Source organism: Amblyomma americanum, chromosome 7, assembly GCF_052857255.1.
Source record: "Amblyomma americanum isolate KBUSLIRL-KWMA chromosome 7, ASM5285725v1, whole genome shotgun sequence".
NCBI lineage: Eukaryota > Metazoa > Arthropoda > Arachnida > Ixodida > Ixodidae > Amblyomma > Amblyomma americanum.
Genome location: NC_135503.1, coordinates 159,925,702 through 159,947,735, shown reverse-complemented (window position 1 = coordinate 159,947,735; position 22,034 = coordinate 159,925,702). Strand labels below are relative to the sequence as shown.

At 47.2% G+C, this 22,034-nt stretch overlaps 1 protein-coding gene across 8 annotated transcripts in view; it reads right to left on the bottom strand.

The window, feature by feature from the left end:
- LOC144096722 (medium-chain acyl-CoA ligase ACSF2, mitochondrial-like) overlaps positions 1 to 22,034 on the bottom strand; it is an 841,787-nt gene that overhangs the window by 72,138 nt on the left and 747,615 nt on the right. For 6 of the 8 annotated variants that reach the window (XM_077629571.1, XM_077629567.1, XM_077629564.1 and 3 more), the window contains one exon: positions 6,881 to 6,996. The exons of the other annotated variants lie outside the window; for them this stretch is intronic. In XM_077629571.1, coding sequence (XP_077485697.1) covers positions 6,881 to 6,996 — 116 coding nt within the window. The remainder of the gene's footprint in view (positions 1 to 6,880; positions 6,997 to 22,034) is intronic. 8 annotated transcript variants of the gene reach the window in all.

The window sequence follows — 22,034 nt, the reverse complement described above, 5'->3', positions numbered from 1 at the left end:
TGCAGGAGGAGATGCTTTTCCATGAAGAAAAGATTGATGGAAGGTTATACAAATAGCTAGTGCTGCCAGAACCGCGAAGACGTGAAGTGCTCGAACTGGCGCACGACAGACCAAGTGGAGGGCATTTTTCAGAAAAGAAAACCAAGCAGAGGCTTAGAAGTGCGTTCTTTTGGCCAACGATGGTAATTGACGTGAAGGAGCACTGCCGCAGCTGTCATACGTGCCAAGTTTTTTCACGCACGACTGTTCGAGATCGGGTGCCGATAACACCGCTAACTAGACCAGAGACACCTTTTCAGGTAGTGTTCCTCGATTGTATAGGACCACTTGAGACCGGGTCAGCATGGGGACACCGCTATGCGCTGAGCGTCGTTGATTTGTGTACGAGATGGGCAGAAGTGATACCACTAAAAAATCTGACAGCCAAGGCTACATGCCAGGCACTAATAGAGGTTTTCACTAGGTATGGGACACCTGAACTTATTTGCTGTGACCAAGGAACCAACTTTGTGTCCAAATTAACTCAAGAATTCATGCAGAGGCTGGGGGTGCAGATGCGGTTTTCCACTCCGGAACACCCTCAGAGTAACGGGATTGTGGAAAGGTGGAACGGAACGTTTAAGGCTATGCTTCGACATGTCGTACGTGATCATCAGAGAGAATGGGACCGGCACATTCTATGCATGCTTTGGGCATACAGGGAGGTACCGCATGACGTAACGGGCAAATCACCATTTGAACTAATGTTCGGGCGGGCGCCACATGGACCACTCAATATCCTCCACAAAACGTGGACTGGTGAGTAGACTCCGCCGACGGGACTGAATAAACCAGCCGCTCAATATCTGCTCGAGCTGAGGGAACAGATGAATGACGCCGCCAAAAGGGTTGACGAAAGGGCAGAGGCCATACAGAGGTCGTATGCAGCCAAATACAACCTTAGGGCCACACCAAAAAAGTTCAGAGAAGAGGATAAAGTCATCATACTAGAAAGCGGCCAGGTGGGTAAACTACAGCCGAAGTGGCGCGGACCAGCCGTTATAAAGGAAAGGAAGAGAGATAACAGCTATATTCTTTACACTGACGAGGGAAACAGATGGGTGCATGCAAATAGGCTGCGACCCTACGTAGCACGAACCCAGAATGTGGGAGTTGTCTTCGACTCGGACAGCGAGTTTGGTGAGGTGTATGAGACCACATCGCGGAATGCGGAACCAATCCCTAAAGTTCGAGATTTCAGATAAAGCGTTGACGCAGCAAAAAGACTTGAGGTTTGTGAAGTCATAAAGGGGGCATCTGAAGTTTTTTCCGAGCGCCCAGGTCGATGCAAAGTGGGCTGCCACAAAATAACGCTGCTTCCCAACACCAAGCAAGAAAGGTCACACTTGTATAAGGTACCTTTCGCATTCAGAAAGGAGATAGAGCGTCAGGTAGCACAACTACTAGAATGGGACTTCGTCTATCCAGTTGACAGCTCGTACGCACATCCAGTTGTATGCGTAGCCAAAAAGGATGGGTCAGTAAGGATGTGTATTGATTTCCGAAAATTGAATGCAGTTACTGAATCAGACAGCTTCCCTATGGCTAATATGACTGAGATGCTCTACGAAGTGGCAAGTGCCAGCTACATATCGGTATTGGACATGACTCGCGGGTACTGGCAGATCGCCTTAGACAAACAGTCGCAGCGTCTTACCGCGTTTGCCACACCTCAAGGACTCTATGCATAAAAGGTAATGCCGTACGGGTTGCGAAACTCGGCAGCAACTTTTCAGAGGATTATGAACGAAATCCTACAAGAACATTCCTCCTATGCAATGGCATACATTGACGACATCGCCATCTTTTCGGCAACCTGGGAGGAGCACATCAAACACCTACAGGCAGTACTTGAGACTCTGAGAGAAGTAGGCTTAACGGCAAACGCTGCGAAATGTAAGTTTGCGCAGAGAACGGTAAAATACCTAGGCCATGTAGTAGGATCAGGCAATCATGCTCCCGACCCAGAGAGAGTAAGCGCGATCACAAAACTGAAAGCACCCAAAACAAAGAAGGAGCTGCGTAGCGTATTGGGCCTCTTTAACTACTACCGAGAATATGTACCGGAGTATTCAAAGGTAGTTCGCCCATTGACGGACCTCACCAACAGGCGGGTCCCGAATGTCATTCCCTGGAATGAGAAGGCAGAGGAAGCGTTTGGTGAGGTGAAAAGGGTACTGGCGTTGTTGCCGGAGCTGGTCGCACCTGATCAAAACCAGGAGTTCCTTCTCACAACGGATGCCTCGGAGGTGGCGATGGGAGCATGTCTGTCGCCGTCTGTTGAGGGGGAACAGAAGCCGATTGCATTTCTGAGCAAGAAATTGACCCCTGCTCAGACCAAATGGTCGGCAATCGAAAGAGAAGCTTTTGCAGTCGTGTGGGCACTGGGGAAACTGGATACTTGGTTATTTGGGGTTAAAGTGAAGGTCGCAACAGACCACAACCCGCTCACGTACCTGACCCGTTCAGCGCCCACTAGTGCGCGGTTGATGCGTTGGTCGCTTGCATTACAAAAGTATGACCTAGAGGTCGTGCATATTAAAGGGTCACTAAACAAGTGCGCTGATGCGCTCTCTCGTCTAGAATGCCAGGAACAATGACATTAGGATAATTCTTTGATGTGTGTTTGCGTCAGTTTCCTCTGCTATAGCCGCAAACGAGTGATTAAATAGTAGGTGTAATTTTTTTTAGGGTAACTAGTTAGCTTACTGCGGTAGTCACGGGGGGAAGTGAAGGCTAGTTTGGCAGTTAGCCTTCAGAGAACGGACATGGCAAGTTCTGGAATGTGCAGACTGGTGTTCTACCCCTGTGTGCGGATTGAATTAACCACAATATGCGTGTGTGTGTGTGCACGGTTGTGTGATTTTTTTTTGTGTTCCGGCAAATTGTGACTGAACTTTTATGTCACACTGACAGCAAGTGTCCGCGTGACATTCTTGGTTGGGAGGTGTGGAGTTCGCTGACCGTTCTTCGAACGAAGACTGAGAAAGGCCGCGCCAGTGTTGGCGCCGCGTGCCGCATCAAAGGGAGCCGTCTGGTCCCTACTTCCTCCGTCTTGCAGCGGACGTCCTTGTTTACCCGCGCCGCCTCGGGCATAATCCGCCTTGAAAAAGCCTAACCAGATACAGCTGTCGACATGTGTGCGTCGTCAAGGGGGGACGAGACTTCGGCGATGTGGGAGAGATACAGCTGGGTGGGGACCGAGTGCTGGGTGACCAGGAAACGGATTATTCCCTTAATGACTGTGTTCTCTTTGTTGCTGTCAACAACCTGAGTCATCGCCTCGTCGGCACATGTTTCTAGCATCTGTGGTGCCGTGGGTGGCGTGGGGAACGGAAGTCGCATTTGTGTTGTTTGTGTGGTTATTTGAAACCTCCTTCCCAAATGTTTTAATCAGAACTTTTTCCCCAATCTCTGATCAGTGGGCGGACCTTATTTTCCTTTCCCTAACCACTGATTGGCGAGATGGGTCGTTTGTTATCTTATTGGTTGCTGTCCCCGCTAAGGGCGGAGACAGAGGGTTTAAAACCAAGCGCTCTGGGTTGAGCGGGGGCTGAATTCGTCTGATCCACGATTTAGTCATGTAAATAGTTTTCTCCTTGCTTTGTTTCTTCTCGTTTTTTTACCTATGTTGTAAAAAAATAGTTAACCTTCTCCTTTCCTTGAGTAATGTGAATGTTTGCGAGTAGAACCACCGGGTCATCAAGAAACCGCGATTTCATCATCAAGTAGTTTCCTCTCATCGCCAACGGAAGGGGAAACTCAACTTGTGGCATTTGATACGTTCATTGAATCGAATAGGAGGGCATTTGATTCGATACTCGAAAATTTCGTATATCTGCACAACTTAATAAAAGCAATACTTCAGTTCCCATTTCGCGAGCTATTTTGACGTGGCTATGCTACAGAAATTTGGTCAGCTCATGCTCCTCAAAAATGTTGATGTAGATTCACCAAAGAAATAAATTCCATACAAAGTCATCAAGCGTTTTCAATGCAACTTCCGCCAAGAAACTGAGTGCACATAAATTGCTCAAATATCTTGACGCAATGTTACTGCCCGAATTCACTGCATAAAATTCCTTAAAAAGACAGATGTGGTGTTAGTACTGAAATCAATTGCATACGAATTACTCAAATTGTTTGACGTGGCGTTACTGCAGAAATTCATTCCTGGCAAGTTCGTCAGTGTCTATTGTGCGGCTTTGCTACGCAAAGTCACCCACAAGCCTGAAGAAACATTCCCTTGATTTTAATCATTAAAGTTTGAACACCTCCTCTTTATAGACCCTTAAGCACATCACAGACTTTATAATCAGCCATCTATATGAACTAACCACCATTGTGGTATCTCTGTGTAATGACATTGTCAACTTTGCATGGAGGCAAACGCGCAGTCAACGTGTTGAAACGAAACTGTGAGTATACCAGTAATGATGATGAATATCACGAAACAAGGAGCCAGATTATTTCATAAATTCCGAAAGGGCGAAACCCATCCGATCTATGGGTGAGTTAAATGCAGACCACAGAACGCCACCATTTCTCGTCAAGACGGCCATCTTGTCCGTGCCAATCACCCACTGCGCTGGAAATTAAAAAGTTCGCTTTTCTGATGCCTCCAGGGTTGCGGATTCTCCTCCAGCAGAGACCGAAGCGGATACCAGCGGCGTGTACGAATGACGCAGTAAGCCGAGGCTCTTGAGAAAGCAGGCCTCCTTGGTCCTTTATCTCAATGTTCTCCAAGTGTAAGTGTAACCTCCTTTGTTTACAGCTAAACGCTCCCTCCGCCTAAATCCTGACCACACCTGCTGTGAGACCGGTCGGATCATCAACGCGCCTGCGCCGCTTGCCGAGCGGGCGACCAGTAGGTTCGCCACTGCCATACAGATCCTGACGCACTCGTCGTGTCTTACGAGATAGGGTTTTGCAAGCGACCACCACCCAGACGTACAGAGCTCCTCAAACTAAACGTCGACGCTGACGACCGGTGCGGGAAGCCGCACGCGAATGGCGCTCCCGCCAAACAGCCACAAGAATACCGCCTAGAGTATAGAAGAATAAAATTTACTTAAAATAAACAAATTGCGTCCTTGTGTTTATTGTCAGTTGCGTCCTGAGTATCATGAAAAATGCTCTCGCAATTCATAACCAGCGTAGAAGATTTTACACCATCTTTTTTTTGGTTCGCTATCGTGCTCTTTCTTTTCTGTCATGTATGCCCCCGTCCTTTCCCCCTTTATTATTTCCCCTTTCAGCTCTCAAGGTACATTCTCATAGCATCGGTCGCCGGGGAAGCAGTACGAGCAGGAGCACTGCTGTGTAGCTTACGCAGGCACGGGAGCGACTTGCTACTGGAGTCGACGGACGACCTGTGTCATCGATCCTATATTTTGTCTGCTCCTGCCAACAATACGCGTTGGACTTCTTGGAGTGGAACACGTGGTGACCGCGCCTAGTTGCGTGTCCGTCTCCACTTATTCCATTCCTTGTTGTCGTGCGCTTACAGAGCCAACTAACCACTTAATTCGTCGTAACTTCGACAGAGACAATCAAGTTCTTTCTCTTTTCCCGCTTCTGTGCGCTCATCGCCATCAGCCTGGCCTCTGCCGGCCTTGGCCATCGCCGTCAGCAGGGCAAAGGCCTCTTCTTTGTCTCTCCCCATTAACCCTGTCCTTTGCCAGCTGCGGTCACCGTATCCCCGCTGAATTCTTTATTTCATCCGCCCACCTGCCGTCCCCTGCTACGCTTGCTGCGCACAGTGCACATACTACTGCAACCAGCCCAGCACTATGCATGAAAACATTTTACCGTGCAAATGTTCACGCTGTCTGGTCGTGCTCCTGTACAGCGCACGGAAAAGTCGCTACACACCCAGCTCCAGCGCAAAACTTGCTGGCTTACTACTTGGCCGAGATTCAGAACCGGCCCACTGAGCAGCGCGGGCCTCGTTTCGCTTGCAACTAAGCGTTGTGTAGATGTCAACACATCAAGAAGAGCTGCATGGTTGACAGCTCAGCTGTTGATACTTATCGCAAGAAAGAGTGCCAAAGTGAAGACACTTACGCGAAATCGTACGCACAGGGCCTCCGTGCTCCTATTATTTTCGCACACTGGTTTATCGCTTGACAGGGTAATCTTTTTCTTGTTTAATTTTTTTTGAACTGCTGATTCCGCTTGGTCGGCGCGTAAAAATATTGGGCGTATGTTCGCTATTTTTCAGGAGTCGTTTGAAGCCTGCGACGAAGAAATAGGTGTGAATATTTTGGCGCTAACCACTGTATTCCATGTCTACAAACACACATGTTTAAAGTTAGTGACGATAGCCTACATTTTACGTTTCACTTTTCCGTTGCAAGTTGTTCGCCAATGGTTAATATGAGGGTCACCGCGACGTCGACAGCACTGGCTTAAAAATGCTCGACTCGCCCATTAAAACGCTCAAAACAAGAGTGTGTCCTGATTTTCTATTCAGTAGCAAAATGAGACGCATCAAAATAGCGCTTGCTTGCACAATATTTTTCATTTATCGGTTTCCGGATATTAGGTTATTTCCAAAATGATACAGAGACCACAACAGTGTTAACGCGTACAAAGCTGGTTCGAGTGCCATGAGGGATATAGCACTGGTAGAACTAGCGTGGCAAAGCAGATTACAGCGTTTACCACCATCCTATCAGCGCAAACAGTGTCTTCCGCGGTCCGAGCTACATGAAATTCAGTCGACAGCCAATGCTCTCAGCCCAAAAAGAGCATGAAAAACATGCTGGTTTCCTGTTGGAAGACGCTCGAGGACGCTCAATTCCCTTGCAATAGAAACCCTATGTAAAACAATAAATACCGGCCAAGGCGATCTCGATTTCCTGGGGGCTGATGTTGACGCCACCCTTGATGACCAGGTCCTTGATGCGACCCCGAATCTGCAGCAGGCCTTGGTTCGTCACCATCGCCTGGTCCCTGCGCCGTAGGGAAACGCCAAATTCATACATTTTCGGCTGGCGCTCAGCGCTCGTTCGCGAAACACGGATTGCTTGCCATTCGTACGCTGGCAAAGTGTGTCTCGAGGAGAGCAGCGCCCAAAGCAAAGGCGAGGATGGGACATGTGGCGGCATGCGAACATCGTCGTCATCAGCCTGACTACGCCCACTGCAGGGCAAAGGCCTCTCCCATGCCTCTACAATTAACCCTGTCCTTTGCCAGCGGCGCCCACCCTATGTCTGCAAATTTCCTAATCTCATCCGCCTACCTAAGCTTGCCGCCCCCTGTTACGCTTGCCTTCTCTTGTTATCCACTCGGTTACCCTTAAGAACCAGCGGTTATCTTGCCTTCGCAGTACATGCCCTGCCCAAGCCCATTTCTTCCTCTTCATTTCGACTCGGATGTCATTAACCCGCATTTGTTCCCTCTCCCACTCTGCCCGCTTTCGGTCTCTTAACGTTGAACCTGTCATTTTTCTTTCCATGGCTCGTTTTGTTGTCCTAACTTGAGCTGAACCCTTTCCGTCAGCCTCCACGTTTCTGCCCCGTAGGGGAGTACTGGTAAGATACAGCGGTTGTACACTTTTCTCTTGACGGATATTGGTAAATGGCCATTCATGATCTGATAAAACCTGCCATATGCGCTCCACCCCATTCTTATTCTTCTACTCATTCCCTCGAACATGTCTCAGTATTTTTATTCTTGTCTCCTATATTTTCTCTTTTTAATTAATATTTGATTTGCTACAATAAGCACACTCATTACTTTGAAACTAGTTTATCCTCTTATCTTGTCGCTCCTCGCTGAAGTTTGGCCAGTTACTTCGTGGGCATGTGCCAAGTCAGTTAGGAAACGGCAACGAACGCTCTGGTCACCTCCAGCTGCGAAACCCAAGCGGTCGTTCTGGCCAGCAATTGAGAATTCCTCGAGCACAGCGTATGCACACGAAGTCACCAGCGAGGCGCTTCCTAGCTTGGTTCTAGCGTCACTTTCGGCGACTGGAGCGTTGCACGACTACGTTGCAGAACAAAGTGTGCCTGCGCCAGTCAGATTTAGGTGCGAGAAATTTGGCAGGCTCGAAAATTTGCATACTATGCTGTCAGAGACTGAATGCTAAAAAATTTTAACATGCCTAAAAATTTTCCAGCTCTGTTGAACGCGCAGCGTGGGGGCATTGTGCTGGAGACTTCCTGAGAAACACAGCGCTGGCAGACAACGAAACAGAACAAGGGCTGTGTTTCTTAGAATGTTTTTTAGCGAACTTGTCCAGCAACACACCAGGTTGGAGACGCGAGGTGAACATGGGGACACGGAAAATATTACCACGCTCACATATTTGAGAGCTATTCGTTTTTTTGCACCTAACATCGTTCAGAAGGCACTTTAATCGACGAAGATGTTTGCCACAACCTCGACGTAACCAAATATTACCCAGTACAGTATGTTAGGCTGGTTGCTTTACGATCATTCATGAATCGGCGCGAAGGATGGGACCAGAATAGACGGACACCATGAGTGAAGTCATCAATTGAAAATGCGGCTAGAACTAACCGATCATACACAGCTGGAATGATAGGGAGGGCGACCAGTGCTCGACTGGCTTTGGCTTTCGAATGCTGAGCCAAAGGTCTCGAGATCGATTGCTTGCCCCGAAAGCCCAGTACTATGGAGTGTGCAAAACACCCGCCTGGTGGGCGATGGTAGCGCATGATAAAAATTTCAGTTGGTCCTAATTAATCTGGAGCTCTTCAATATGATGTCTCTCGTCCAAATCCTATTGAGGCGAGAGGTCCAGTGGTGGAACGGTGACTAGCTGGGATAAGCGGCACTACATGCCTAGTGGTTCAGATTTCACCGACACTTAATTGTCTTTTATTGCAAAAAGCATTACTAGGCTCATCACTAGCAAAGCTGGCGGCGCACGTCTGCGTAGTCGCCGAAGGTAGAGAATATCCCAGTCATGAAAAGAAAAATAGGCAGACGTCATCAAGCGGCCGTATGACGCACACAGAAAGCCGAGCACTGCCACTTGAGTTAATCCTACGCATGTCGTTTGCCTATACGTACTCGCCACTGGACGACCTCCATGTGGCGCTATTCGTCTGGTTGAAATGTATTTACTTTTCATAGAGCGAGGACATCTAGAGGAAAAAGCTCCCGGGAGCTTGACAGTTTCTCGAGCCCTGAAAAGGACGGCAGAACTCCAACTATATATACATAAAAAGTTAATCACGGGCACAGCTGAAGGGACAAGTGGTACATAAAGCAGGGGAACAGAAGGTTTCCTGTCAAGATTGAGCAGAAAAACTAAGTTGAATGAGGGCTTAAGGAACGCCGGCACTTAATTTATTGTGCAAAATCAGAATGTGAAAATAACTACACGAATGATATAATGACAAGGTACTACATACCTCAAAAATGTTAATGTATATAGGAGTACTATATACATATAAAAGGAAAAGAAATGTGAGTTTCAGACAGAAAAAAAAACACGCTGGACACTTTAAATTTATCACATAAACTGGTGACCACACACTTACGAACAAAGAGAATCGAATCGAACAAACTGGATGGTTTCCATAAAATCCGTGCCTGCCTGGCGCTACTTTTGCGGCAGCGTTACCCACGGCGCGTGGGAACGGCTGACTCATCGCGAGGCTGGAGGGGTCACTCAAGGCCACTCCGCCCCCTCCTCGCCGCGCAGGTGGAGAGCGCTTGCGAGTTGGGGAAACAACAGAAACGGGTTGAATTCCCCGGCGCCCCTTCGGCCCCCACAGATTAGGGCTTTATGCCGAATTCATTCGACATTCCTTCGTGTGTCTTTTTCCCTTTCAAGATCGGCATCTCCTCTGAACGCGGCGCCTGAAGAGTCTTTTTTTTTTCGGGGGGGAGGGGGGTTCTTTCTTACGAGAACGCGGTGGCGGGAACGCCGCGCGCTGGGCAGTTGGTCTGGAGATTTCGGTGCGAGTGGTCGTGAGTGAGGTCAGCCAGGGAAGTGGACGGCAAGCGAGCCTAGGCGGTGGCCCCGGAGACGCGAGGCCCAAGTCCGCCCGTGTCCGCAGGCCCCCATCAGCCCAGCGACGAGCAACCTCAGCCCGACGCTCCCTGCGACCGGACCTTGCCACTTCGCAGCTAAGCCGCCGTTTCTCCCCACTCTCTTGAACTATTTTTCTTTCTGTCTTGTTGCTTGCTGTGTTTCTCGTTCTAATTTTTGTATTGTATTTCCTTCTCATAGAATTGTTGTATAGTAATCGTCCTGTTGTTTTCTTCGTTGTGTTAATTGTAGTGTGAGCGTCCTCAGTTTGCGCTTCTTACTTGTGTCGTGACAGTGTACGCCACTACTTTGTTGGGCTTATTTTTGTAATATACTGTGGTTGTTCTTGCCCAAGTAAATTGACCTGTTACGAAACTAGTATCCACCTCATACCTCCGGTCAACGGCTAATCAGGCGTGGCCCCTGTCGCCGGTCAGCAGTTGAATTTGAACGTGTCGCACGTGGGAAGGATATGTTTATCGCTCCTCCGCCTCGAACTTACGGAGAGTGCAGTGGTGGGCAGGTTGGCCCGATTAGTTACAATTTCGGCGCCAACCAGCCATCACCGCCCACAATATCATGACAATGAACTAAAAGAGGAAATGGTCCGACCAGCATCTGTGATATCACTGAGAAGGGAGGGAAGACTATGTCCCAGCATCTGCGAACGTTAGTTAGGTAGAGGCGTACTTACCCAATAACGGCTTTCTGTGACGGAAAGGGTATATAATTTAATAGCTTCCAAGACCAGTCATAAACAGAGATTAACAAGACGAAATAACAGAAAGCACTTAGACAAGACAGATAATGGGTAACTACGGTATAAGTCATTTAAAGCGTGGAATACAGCTAATAAATCGCCACGCCATAAGTGAGTTGAAGTGTGCAAAAATGTACCATTGTTAGGCGTGGAAGAAATTTCGGCAGGAAAAATGTTCCGTCTGCTCACGACAACCGCTCTTTTTGTTATTTTGTCCACAGTTCTTACTCGGGAACCTGAGAACTGCTAGCACAATGCACTAAAAGAAGCTGCACCTGGCTCTAAAGAACTTGTGGCCTGCAAGTTATCTGGGCACGGTGCTGTGCCACGTGCTTTTCCCTTGAACCTCTGTGTGCGCAAACCCCTTTCCGCCTTCGGGAATAAATAACACCAAACAATAAATCAGGATGGTCACTGTTCCTTGACAACCTGGCTGTTCATTCTTGTCGTACCACTCGAGGACGATACATTCAGTGGCTACTGTCAAGCGTGGCCCGCATGGAGCGTTTTTCCTGGCGATTCGTCGGCGTCGACGGCAGCGGAGCGTTTTTTTTTGCCGCGAGAGAGGACGTTTTTGCCAAATCGTCGGGTTCTGGCGGAACAGATAAAATCGCCGACGCCCCGCCGATGCCTGGAGAGGGCAGCGACAGAGGGCCAATGAGAGCCGGAGCGGGCGTCGCGTGATTCTGGACGGGGCCGCGCCGGTGCACCCGGCTACAAATACCCGGCCGAGGGAGACTCTCTCGCATGGTGGATGCGCGCTCGCGAGCATTTCGCGCCAGAGAGCCAGCGGCTTCACTTCGCTTCCTGCGCATCCGCCTGCTTTCAGTATGGATGGGGGCGCGCGCATCGCACAACTGGGCGGCAAAAAAACGCCGCTCGGCTGCTCACCAGGCGGGAGTGAATTCGTCAACGTCGGCGTGGGCGCCGGGCGCGCGACGCTATTTCGCGGGCAAAACACGCTCCTTGCAGGCCACGCTTTACGGTAGGTCTCACCGTGTTGGCGCTGACGTACAGGTGCGCTAGAAACGCTTGGGCTTTTCCCACGTAAACAAAAGTGGCAAATGGAGGTGGCGCTGTGGTGAGATGGCAGGTCGAGCAGGGAGCACCGTGCAGAGTAGAGTGGCAAGAAGATCTAAGAATGACGCTATGCATTAGGAACTGAGAAGGTATATATATATATATATATATATATATATATATATATATATATATATATATATATATATATATATATATATATATATATATATATATATACGCCAAACGCTGTGCTGGCCGTCTGTAGACCGTATGTTGCAGGCCACGCTTTACGGTAGGTCTCACCGTGTTGGCGCTGACGTACAGGTGCGCTAGAAACGCTTGGGCTTTTCCCACGTAAACAAAAGTGGCAAATGGAGGTGGCGCTGTGGTGAGATGGCAGGTCGAGCAGGGAGCACCGTGCAGAGTAGAGTGGCAAAAAAGATCTAAGAATGACGCTATGCATTAGGAACTGAGAAGGTATATATATATATATATATATATATATATATATATATATATATATATATATATATATATATATATATATATATATACGCCAAACGCTGTGCTGGCCGTCTGTAGACCGTATGTTGAACCGTCAGCAGTTTAGGTGAGCGCGTATACTACTTGGACGTTTAGCAAAGTGTTAAGAAAATATGTGAGGGAGGGAAAAGAATAGCAGAGCGAAAAGGAAAGTTCTGACACCATCGTCCGAGCGTTCCTCTGCGTTAACCTCGTGAACTTATTACATACACTGGTAGATCAACAAGACCTCGTTTGTTAGGCTGTAGGGTGCGTTCTTGACACATATTTTCTAATGACTAGCGATACTGTTTCTGGCAAGATAACTGTGCAGACGAGGGTGGGAGACGAAATTATTGACGGTTCTCCAGACCGCTGCAACAGGGAAGACAATGGGGAAGAAGGGAGAAAGGACGGGGAAGGCAGTTCGCTGACCACTGATATTTGGTTCGAAACTCCCGCGGTTTTATAGCAAATAATTCAACCAATTTGCATCATCATCATCATCATCATCGTCATGAGCCTGATTGTACCCACAGCAGGGCAAAGGCTTCTCCCATGTCTCTCCAATTAACCATGTCCTTTGCCAGCTGCGCCCCCTCCTTATGCCTGCAAACTTTTTAATCGCATCCGCCCACCTAACCTTCTGCCGCCCCCTGCTACGCTTGCCTTCTCTTGTAATCCACTCTGTTATCCTTAAGGACGAGCGGTTATCTTGCCTTCGCATTACATCCCATGCCCAAGCCCATTTCTTCTCTTGATTTCGACTAGGATCTCATTAGCATGCGTTTTTCCCTCACCCACTCTGCCCGCTTCCTGTCCTTTAACGTTACACCTATCAGCTTTCTTTCCATGGCTTGCTGCGTTGTCCTTAACTTAAGCTGAACCCTTTTCTTTAGCCTCCACGTTTCTGCTGCGCAGGTCAGTACCGGTAAGATAAAGCTGTTGTACACTTTTCTCTTGAGGGATATTGGTAAACTAGTGTTCATGATCTGAGAGAACCGGCCATATGCACTCCACTCCATTGTTATCCTTCTAATTATTTCTCTCATTATCCGGATCAGCTGTCACTACCTGCCTTAAGTTTTTCTATTAGCACTTACAGCACCTCGCTGCCAATTGTGAACTGCTGTTTCCTTGTGAAACTGTTGAACATTACTTTGTTTTTCTGCATGTTAATTTTTAGACCCACCATACTGCTCTGTCTCTCTAACTCACGGATCATCATTTGAAGTTCATCTGCTCAGTGACTCAGCACGGCAATTTCATCAGCGAATCGCAGGCTATTTAGGTATTCTCCATTAACTCATATCACCAACTGTTCCCAATTTAAGCATACAAATAACTCGTGTGAACAGGCGGTGAATAGCATTGGCGAGATCGTGTCTCCTTGCCAGACGCCCTTCCTTATTGGAATTTTATTGCTGACATTATGGAGGCCTATGGTAACTGTGGTGTTGCTATATATATCTCGCAGTATTTTGACATAAGGCTTTTCTACACCCTTATTCCGCAATGCCTGTATGACTGCTGAAGTTTCCACTGAGTTGAATGATTTCTCGTAATCAATAAAGGCTATATATAGGGGTTGGTTATATTCTGCGCATTTCTATATAATCTTATTGATAATGTGAATGTCGTCTATTGTGGAATACTCTTTACGAAATCTGCCTGACCATTTGGTTGATTAAAGTCTAAGGTTGCCCTGACTCTATTAGCAATTATCTGTGTAAATACCTTGTAGACAACGGACAGTAAGCTGATCGGTCGGTCATTTTTCAAGTCCTTGGCGATTCCTTTCTTATGAATTAAGATAATGTTTGCGTTCTTCGAAGCTTCTGGTACGGTCGACGTCATAAGGCATTGCGTATACAGGGTGGATAGTTTATCTAGCACAATAAACCCGCCTTCCTTCAACAGATCTGCTGTTACCTGATCCTCACCAGCTGCTTTTCCACTTTGCATTGCTCCTAAGGCTTTCTTTACTTTCCTCTTTTGTTATTGGCGGGATGACGCATTGCTGTGCGCTACAGTCTCTACTATTAACCGGCAGACCTCTCCTGTTCCAATAAAGTTCCCCCTCTCCTCTCTCATTAACGGTCTGAGTACATTAGCTTCTCTGTATATTTGTGTAGAACTCTTCGGTTACTTTGACTGTCTTATCCATATTGCTAATGACATTGCGCTCCTTGACTCTTAACGCATACATCTCGTTTTTACCTGTGCCTAGTTTCCTCTTCACCGATTTTAGGCTACCCCCGTTCTTTAGAGCATGCTCGATTCTCTCCATATTAAACTTCCTTATGTCGCCCCCCCCCCCCCCGGCTTATTTATCAGCTTCGATAGCTCTTCCAGTTATATTCTGTCTGTAGGGTTAGACGCCCTCATGCTTTGGCGTTTCTTAATCAGACCTTTCGTCCCCTGAGGTAGCTTGCCGGTATCCTGCCGAGGCGTCCTTCCACCTACTTCTACTGCGCACTCCGTAATAATAGCTGTGAGATAATCGTTCATTGTGTGAACATTAAGATCGTATTCCTCAGTTAAGGCTGAATATCTGTTCTGCAGCGATATCCTGAATTCATCGATTTCCTCTCTTACCGCTAACTCTTTATTGGACTTCGTCTTCACTAGCTTTTTTCGTTCCCTCTTCAAGTCTAAGCTAATTCGAGACCTTACCATTTTGTGGTCGCTACAGTGCACCTTTCCGAAGACGTCCACATCCTGAACGATGCCAAATTGAGTGCATACTATGAATTCGGTTTCATTTCTAGTCTCACCATTGGGGTCTTCCACGTCTTTTTCCTGTTCTATCGTTTGCGGAGGAAGGTATTCATGATTCGTAAATTATTTCTATATGCGAATTCTGCTAATCACTCTCCCCTGCTATTCCTAGAACCTATCCTATAGCCGCCTACCACCTGGTCGCCAGCCTGCTTCTTGTTCACCTTTGCATTAAAGTCGCCCATCAGTACAGTGTACTGTGATTTTAGTTTATTCATTGCCGATTCCACGTCTTCATAGAAGCTCTCAGCAGTCTGGTCATCATGGCTGCATTTACATCCTCCGTGCATCCATTCGGAGCATCACGCTAAGAGGTAGCCTCTTTCACATTAAACTGTGCTGTAGAAGTAATAGAATTAGTGGCTAAGGTATTGGCTACGGCTTAGTTAAAACATTCGGGAGCCGCTCCTTTGGCTGCATAGTTTTTGAGTGATGAAGACGTCCTGTACTTGTCTTCTGTGTGCTCGTCTTTTTTAGCGCTCTGTAACTTTTCCTTTATTCCATATGCAGCAACTAGCCTAGCAATTTGTTTTACTCGATCAAGACCAAATGGACATGGTTAGACAGAACCGAAATAATTAAGCAGCCACCCAGCAACCTGAACTATACACCAGAGCCAAAGCAGGGTTCATCTTATTTGTGTAGCTCCTTCTTTCTACTATCGATCTTGGCTGCTTAGATCTGCTTTGAATGGATTGGCTTGCATAGATTTAGTTCGGTGCCAAAAAGTGGAAACGGCTTCTTTTCCATGACGTCTTAGGGAGCCTCCCAATAACAGCTTTCTCCCTACTGTAAGCTTGACAGGAAGAACCGTCAGTACACCGGGAAGGGTGCCCGCTTCACCGCTAACAGCTACTCCGATCATAAACTTAATGGTGTACTCCAAAAAATTCGACAATAATGTGCTCCGGCTTTCATAATGTGAGAGCACGGAGAATGAATGACGGCAAGATGACGCAGGACATCTTGGAAGCTTGGGCTATCCGTGAGAGAGTTTGTCAGTGTGTCAGAACTGCATCTTTGGGCCTATCGAAGAAAGAAATGACCTTTTGGTGCTATGCTCAAGGAAGATAAGAGAAGGCTATGGGTCATCCTTCTTTTTTCTTGGCCTATATTTTTCGTTGTGTCCTTCACTGCAGTGATATTGCCGCAGCCGTCGCCTAGTATTTTGGTTGTCCGCCTCGGCTGCGGGAGGTGGTAGGTTCGAAACCCACCGACGGGTACCCACCGAATGGGTACAGGCGCACCCCGACCTGGCGACCGGTTTGTTCGTGGGGTGCAGTCCTGGGGGAGGATCCGTATATTCCGCTGCGCTCCTCAGAGCACCCATTCTGTTTCGAACAGCAGCCTGAAAAGGTTGCCAGTTGAGTCCATGTATTTGTCTTTCTGTCGCCATAACGTTCGATGATAACCCTCCCAGGAGGCATGCCCAGGCCACGTGTGCCGGGCAGGCACACAGACTAACCGGGTTCTGAAGGAAAAGCAATTAATACCAGTGCTCTATCTGCCTCCCCTTGCGTCAAGGGGGACAATGCTTAAGCGCGAGCTAGATCCCTCATTGGACCTAAGGAAAAGGTCCGCTGTACTGTGCATAAAAAAATAAAAATTAAAATGCCATTACCTCGCTGTACCAGAATGTCTTTACAGCCTTAGATCTTGGCTCTTTCCCCAGTTTTGCGCCGTGCTCAGCATAGACCCCCGCTAAAGCGGACGACTTTACCTGCGTGCCAAGCGCTGCCGCGCGAGTAGCGTCACGGCGGGGTTGTTTCCGGGGTAGCACCGGCTGCAACGGCTCTATCGGTAAACTTTTCAACACGCGAAGAAGCTGCGCGGCCATTTGCAGCACAAAGTTTTTCTGAAAAGTGTGAAAAAGAGTTGAAATCTGGGCCAGATGGTACATAGGCGAAAAAACCCTTCAAACACAGACGAGGGACAAGAGATGGAGTTCACAACACAACGACTGTACTATCAACTGTGATTTATTGAACGATACACTTTCCCACTACGACTCACAGGACATGCGCATCAATACCAAGACTCTCACCGGACAGTGTCGAAGGAGATTGCATGGTGAAGACTGCGTTAGCACAACTTCGGTACGCCTTCTAGAAAAATAACTTTTTTTTTGGCGCGCGGGCGATAGTGGTGTTGCTTATCTATTTGATTTCACTGTCCACTGATGGTTTTGGCATTGATGCGCATGTCCCGTGAGCCGTACTGGCAAAGTGTCTCGTTCAATAAATCCCAGTCGCTAGTCCAGTCGTTGTGTTGTGAATTCCTCCTCTTGTCCCTCGTCTGTGTTTGAGTGGTCTTCTCGCCTAATTTGAAAAGTGTATTTGCTTCCACACCCCAGCTAATGTTCGAAAACTCGCGTTACATACTCTTGACCATTTCGTCTGCTTTTCGTTGAGCCGTGCAACCAAAGCACTTCCCGTCAAAACCGGCCTAGACAAGACAGGAATCGTTGTATAGTCTCTTTATTGCACGTGTAACGCACTGGGTACTACGAAATCTGATTGAGGGGGCACGACATCGCCTTTTCGATGTGCTCACGTCAGTTGTTTACCAAGGTCCTGCTTTCACACTGCTGGCACCGTTGGCGTCAACAGGTTTTCCAGCTTCACAGAAACCAGCCTCGCCAACTTCTGTCCCGGCTCGAAGTCCCTTGGAAAGCCACGCCTTACCTACAGCCGTACCTATCCCGATCGTCAAGGCAATCTCCCCGGGACTGGCTTCTGGACAACAAATCGTCTGGGAAATGGCAAATAGGAGTGATAGGCGATCCCAGCGATATGGCCCAGCTGCATAAGGGGCGTTACTGGATGCGGTGCCTGGGGTACGAGATCGCCTCTTCGATGTGCTGACGTCAGTTGTTTACCCAGGTCAGTTGTTTACCCAGCGCAATAGCACAACACCCGTCCCGATTAACACGTGAGATTATGGAAGCATATCACATGAAGAAAAAAACAAGGTTATGTGTCAGTAAGCCATCTATTTCATTATATGACAGTGAGGTTGCATACCTTGATGCCACGTAGAAAACTTGGGTTTTGTCTAGGTACTAGCTGATAAGTTGGCCACTTTGTCTATAAAATGTACTGCTTTCCTTAAATAAATTTCAGTTGTGAGTCAGCGCTTGTCCTGTATTTTCTTCCACTCTGTCCGCGTCGTTGCGCTGTTTGCCACCAAAATGTTTACCCAGGTCAGTTCCATGCGCAATGCATAGTGTTTTCGCACCTCCAGCCGATGTACTATTGCGGTGTCGTGCCCAAACGCTCTGTTTAACCAAATCCGAAAATGTATCGATATGCTTTCTGTCACGTACAGTGCTTGGTCGCATTTGATGTTGCTAGTGTCGGCAGATATTTAGACAAAACCTGGCCGTGCACACTAAACACGAATGACACGAGATGGGAGGTTTATCGGTGTTCGTCCGCTTTAAAACACCGCATCGCCAGACGAGAACACCGGTAAAATGTTGCGCATGATATCATAAACACCGAAGCAACACCAGCTAGAATTGACGGTGTGCTAACGAGGTCCGCAATAGTTCATCAGCCGTGTCTAACGGAGTGGTTGTCGCCATTCGGAACCTTTAGAACGGTGTAGAAAAAAACACCGTACGGCAACTGAGACGGAGCGAGGTCGAATTCCTGCTGCTGTTCAAAAGAACGCGCCAGTGGAACTGTGTACTTTTATCTGTTTCGCTTAGTTTCGGAACGAAGTAGGAAGTTTTGGTTTCGGTCGAGAAGCAATCGACAGCAGGCGGCGCAAAGGACCAGAAGACGGCGAGAGAGTCGTGAGCGTGGACGCTGAGACTATGAGCGACGTAGGCGCTAGGCCTAGCAGCGCAGCGGGGCCGTCTCGGATTGCGTCGCAGAATTGAGCACGGCGGGTTGTCTGCAGCCTCTCTTAGAACGGATATCGTGAGCGGCAACTTCGCGCTTGACAATGCTGCTTTTCGATGCGCGACGGGGAAAGGAAAGATGGATGCTTAACCGGGTTCACCGAAGCGGATATCGTAAACGACGGCTGAGCTTGCCCCTCGCTCTGGCTTGCGAATGGCGGCATGACGCCGTTGTGAGCGAATTGAGACAAGCGCTGGCTTTGCCCCGCCGTTTGCCAGCGGGAGAGAAATTTCTACCTTGACACTGCTGCCCGGAAGTTATGTTTGAGTTCCTGCCGTCTCACATCCGTCTCGCCGTCATGGTAAGTGATTTTGCGTCTTAAATATCGTTGTACGATAAAGACGTGAGCAGGCTTGTGTGGAGCGCTGAAGCACTGTGCTGCGGAATGGAGCAAAACATTAGCGCAGTTTTCTTAACGACGCGTTGCCAGTGTATGGGTTGTTTTATATGACTATGCGCCAGCACTTGAGCACCTGCATTGTCAGTCAATTCCACTGCCTGCGTTATAAGTTCGCCTTCATTCCGCAAAGCACCGCACGAGCGCTCTGTACAAGTCTGCTTGCGTCTGCACTGAAGTACACCTTGCAAGCGGCTGCAGGTTTTCAGCATTTTTATTTTAGTGCCCTCCAAAGCATTTGTGTAATTTTAGTTTGGATATGTGCAGCATTTTTGGCCACTCTTAATTTCATGCATGTTCGCAGAACGAGGTGTGCGGCATCGCTATTAACATAAAAAAAATCAGGTCGCTTTTTTTAAAATCCAGTGATTCCCCACAAAAAAACATAATTTTGCTTATCGTGCGCGTCGCAGCAAATGAACGTGCTCAAAGCTTCTGAATTGCATACTTGTATTCTGCCGTCATTGATTCGGCCGCCACATTTAGAATTCCAATCTGATTATTTGTTGCTTTCAGTCAATGGTGCAATCTGTCACTGGAACACGAGTGAAAGCGAGAAAACAACGGCTGTCAGTTCTTGCCTTATGTTCTGCGGTTCGTTGCGGCATAACTTCGATGGGTGCAGTATAAACGTGCTGTCACTATTTGTGAAAATATAACAGCTGCTTTAATTTCAAAGCATCACATACTTCATTGCCTTGCTCACCTATCATTATTGGAGTCAGTAATTCGAACGACATACATTATATTCTTAATGATTTGTTTGGTATCAAACCTGACTGGAAATTGTTATATACAGGTTCTAATCTATGAAGAACTCCAAGGTTGCATCAGTTTAATCTACAAGCAGTACCAAACAGTTCAGAGTTAAGTCGCAAAGAAAGATGCCCCCTGCAACACTTGTAGGTATTTTTGTGCAAATGATTGGTGGACATAGGCAGGAACTGAAATTTCTGTACGAAAATAGCAGCTCAGTATTTACCTGAGCATCTGATGACTACCTTTTAGGCACAGAATTTACTCAAATTTAGGCATTGAAGTCACGAGCCTTAGCAAAGCTTGGGTTTTGTGATTTTTTTAGAATGTGGCTGGTACAAAGCCCTGGTGTTTCGTTATCTTGCAAAGAGGCGGGATGCAAACAGTGACAGTAAGGAGCTGCTGACCTCCAAGGGATTTTCTTTAAAATTCAGGCATAGTTAATTGTGCAATTAAAAAAAGACAATAGTAGGAATAAGGAGCCAGTGTGACTGCTGCAACTATGCTCAGTTCTGAAAATAGTCTTTAATTCAAGACTAAACCAGATACAGCGTACTGACACGCTGCTATTTTGGGATTTGCATTGCTACTGTCTCATTTTCACGCGTATGCACTACCACTCGTTTCAAATAACCAATATACCAATGTTGAGACGGTTGTGGTTGCTTTAGATTTACACGAAACTATGGAGAGGCGATCACCGTTATTTGCTTTTGCGACTTTGGTTTTTTCATTTTATTGACAAATGGTAATGAGGTCTGGATACGGTGCAGCTATTTTTTATTTTCAGTTGGAAAAGAGTGCTTGGTGTTGTAGTCTTCGATAGCATCCAATCCTTGTGGAGTGCTACCTCACAAGCTACGTATAATGGCGATATACACTCTGAACAGCACCATACCAGTTTTGTATTTTTAGGTCTTCATTATACACACGCAAATATGATTCATGGGGAGTACTGATCATTGCTTCCTGGGCTGTTATAGGTGCTCAAAATGTGATTCCCTAGAGAACATTTGCTTTTTCGATGCTCAGCAAAAATTCCTGTAGTCGCCATATGTATCAAATGTCACGGATAAAGCAAGAGTGGTAGCTTTCGTGTGCGGCTGTACCTTTCGAATACGCACTTTGTATCACGCTCCCTTATGAGCAGTGGCTCACCATTGTTTCTTTAGCCTATAATTCGATTACAGTTAGGCTGTTGCTGCTCTGGTTGCAATTAAATGAGATTGACCAGCTCAGTTGTCTTATAGCTAGAATATGGTTTTGAAATCTTTGGCAGGGAGGCCATTGCAGCATTTTGTTTAACTTTTGCATAGTTGTGGTGGCCGCCACTAAATGTGATCATGGCTCTAATGGACAAATCATATATACAGTCGCACCTCTGTAATATGGACACTTTGGTTTCTGAGCAAAATTCTCGCAAAGTGATTCATCCATACTAACGAATCATGAATGAAAAAGTTTTGGTACAAAACTTGTCACCAAGGTCTCCTGCACATAGTGGTGGGCGATGAAGTTGAAGCTAGACAGTGTTGATAGCTCCAAGTACATTAGCCTGGTTACCATTATCTTTAAAAATCGGTCAGTGACATGTTTGAACCTCGCATTTCTTTGACTTTATTCTTGAAAAAAATTGGGTTGAGCATGGTTTTTCTATGTAAAATTTCTCACTTTGAGGAGGGGAGACCACCCCCTCTTGAATTCATCCCTAGGATAGTGTAGTCATCATATGCATGATACTGAAATGCGACAGTAGTTTTTGCACTTCTACAAGTGTTAGAAATGTCAGTGATATTTCGTTTTTAATTTTGCAGGACCAAGCACTTACAGCTTGCC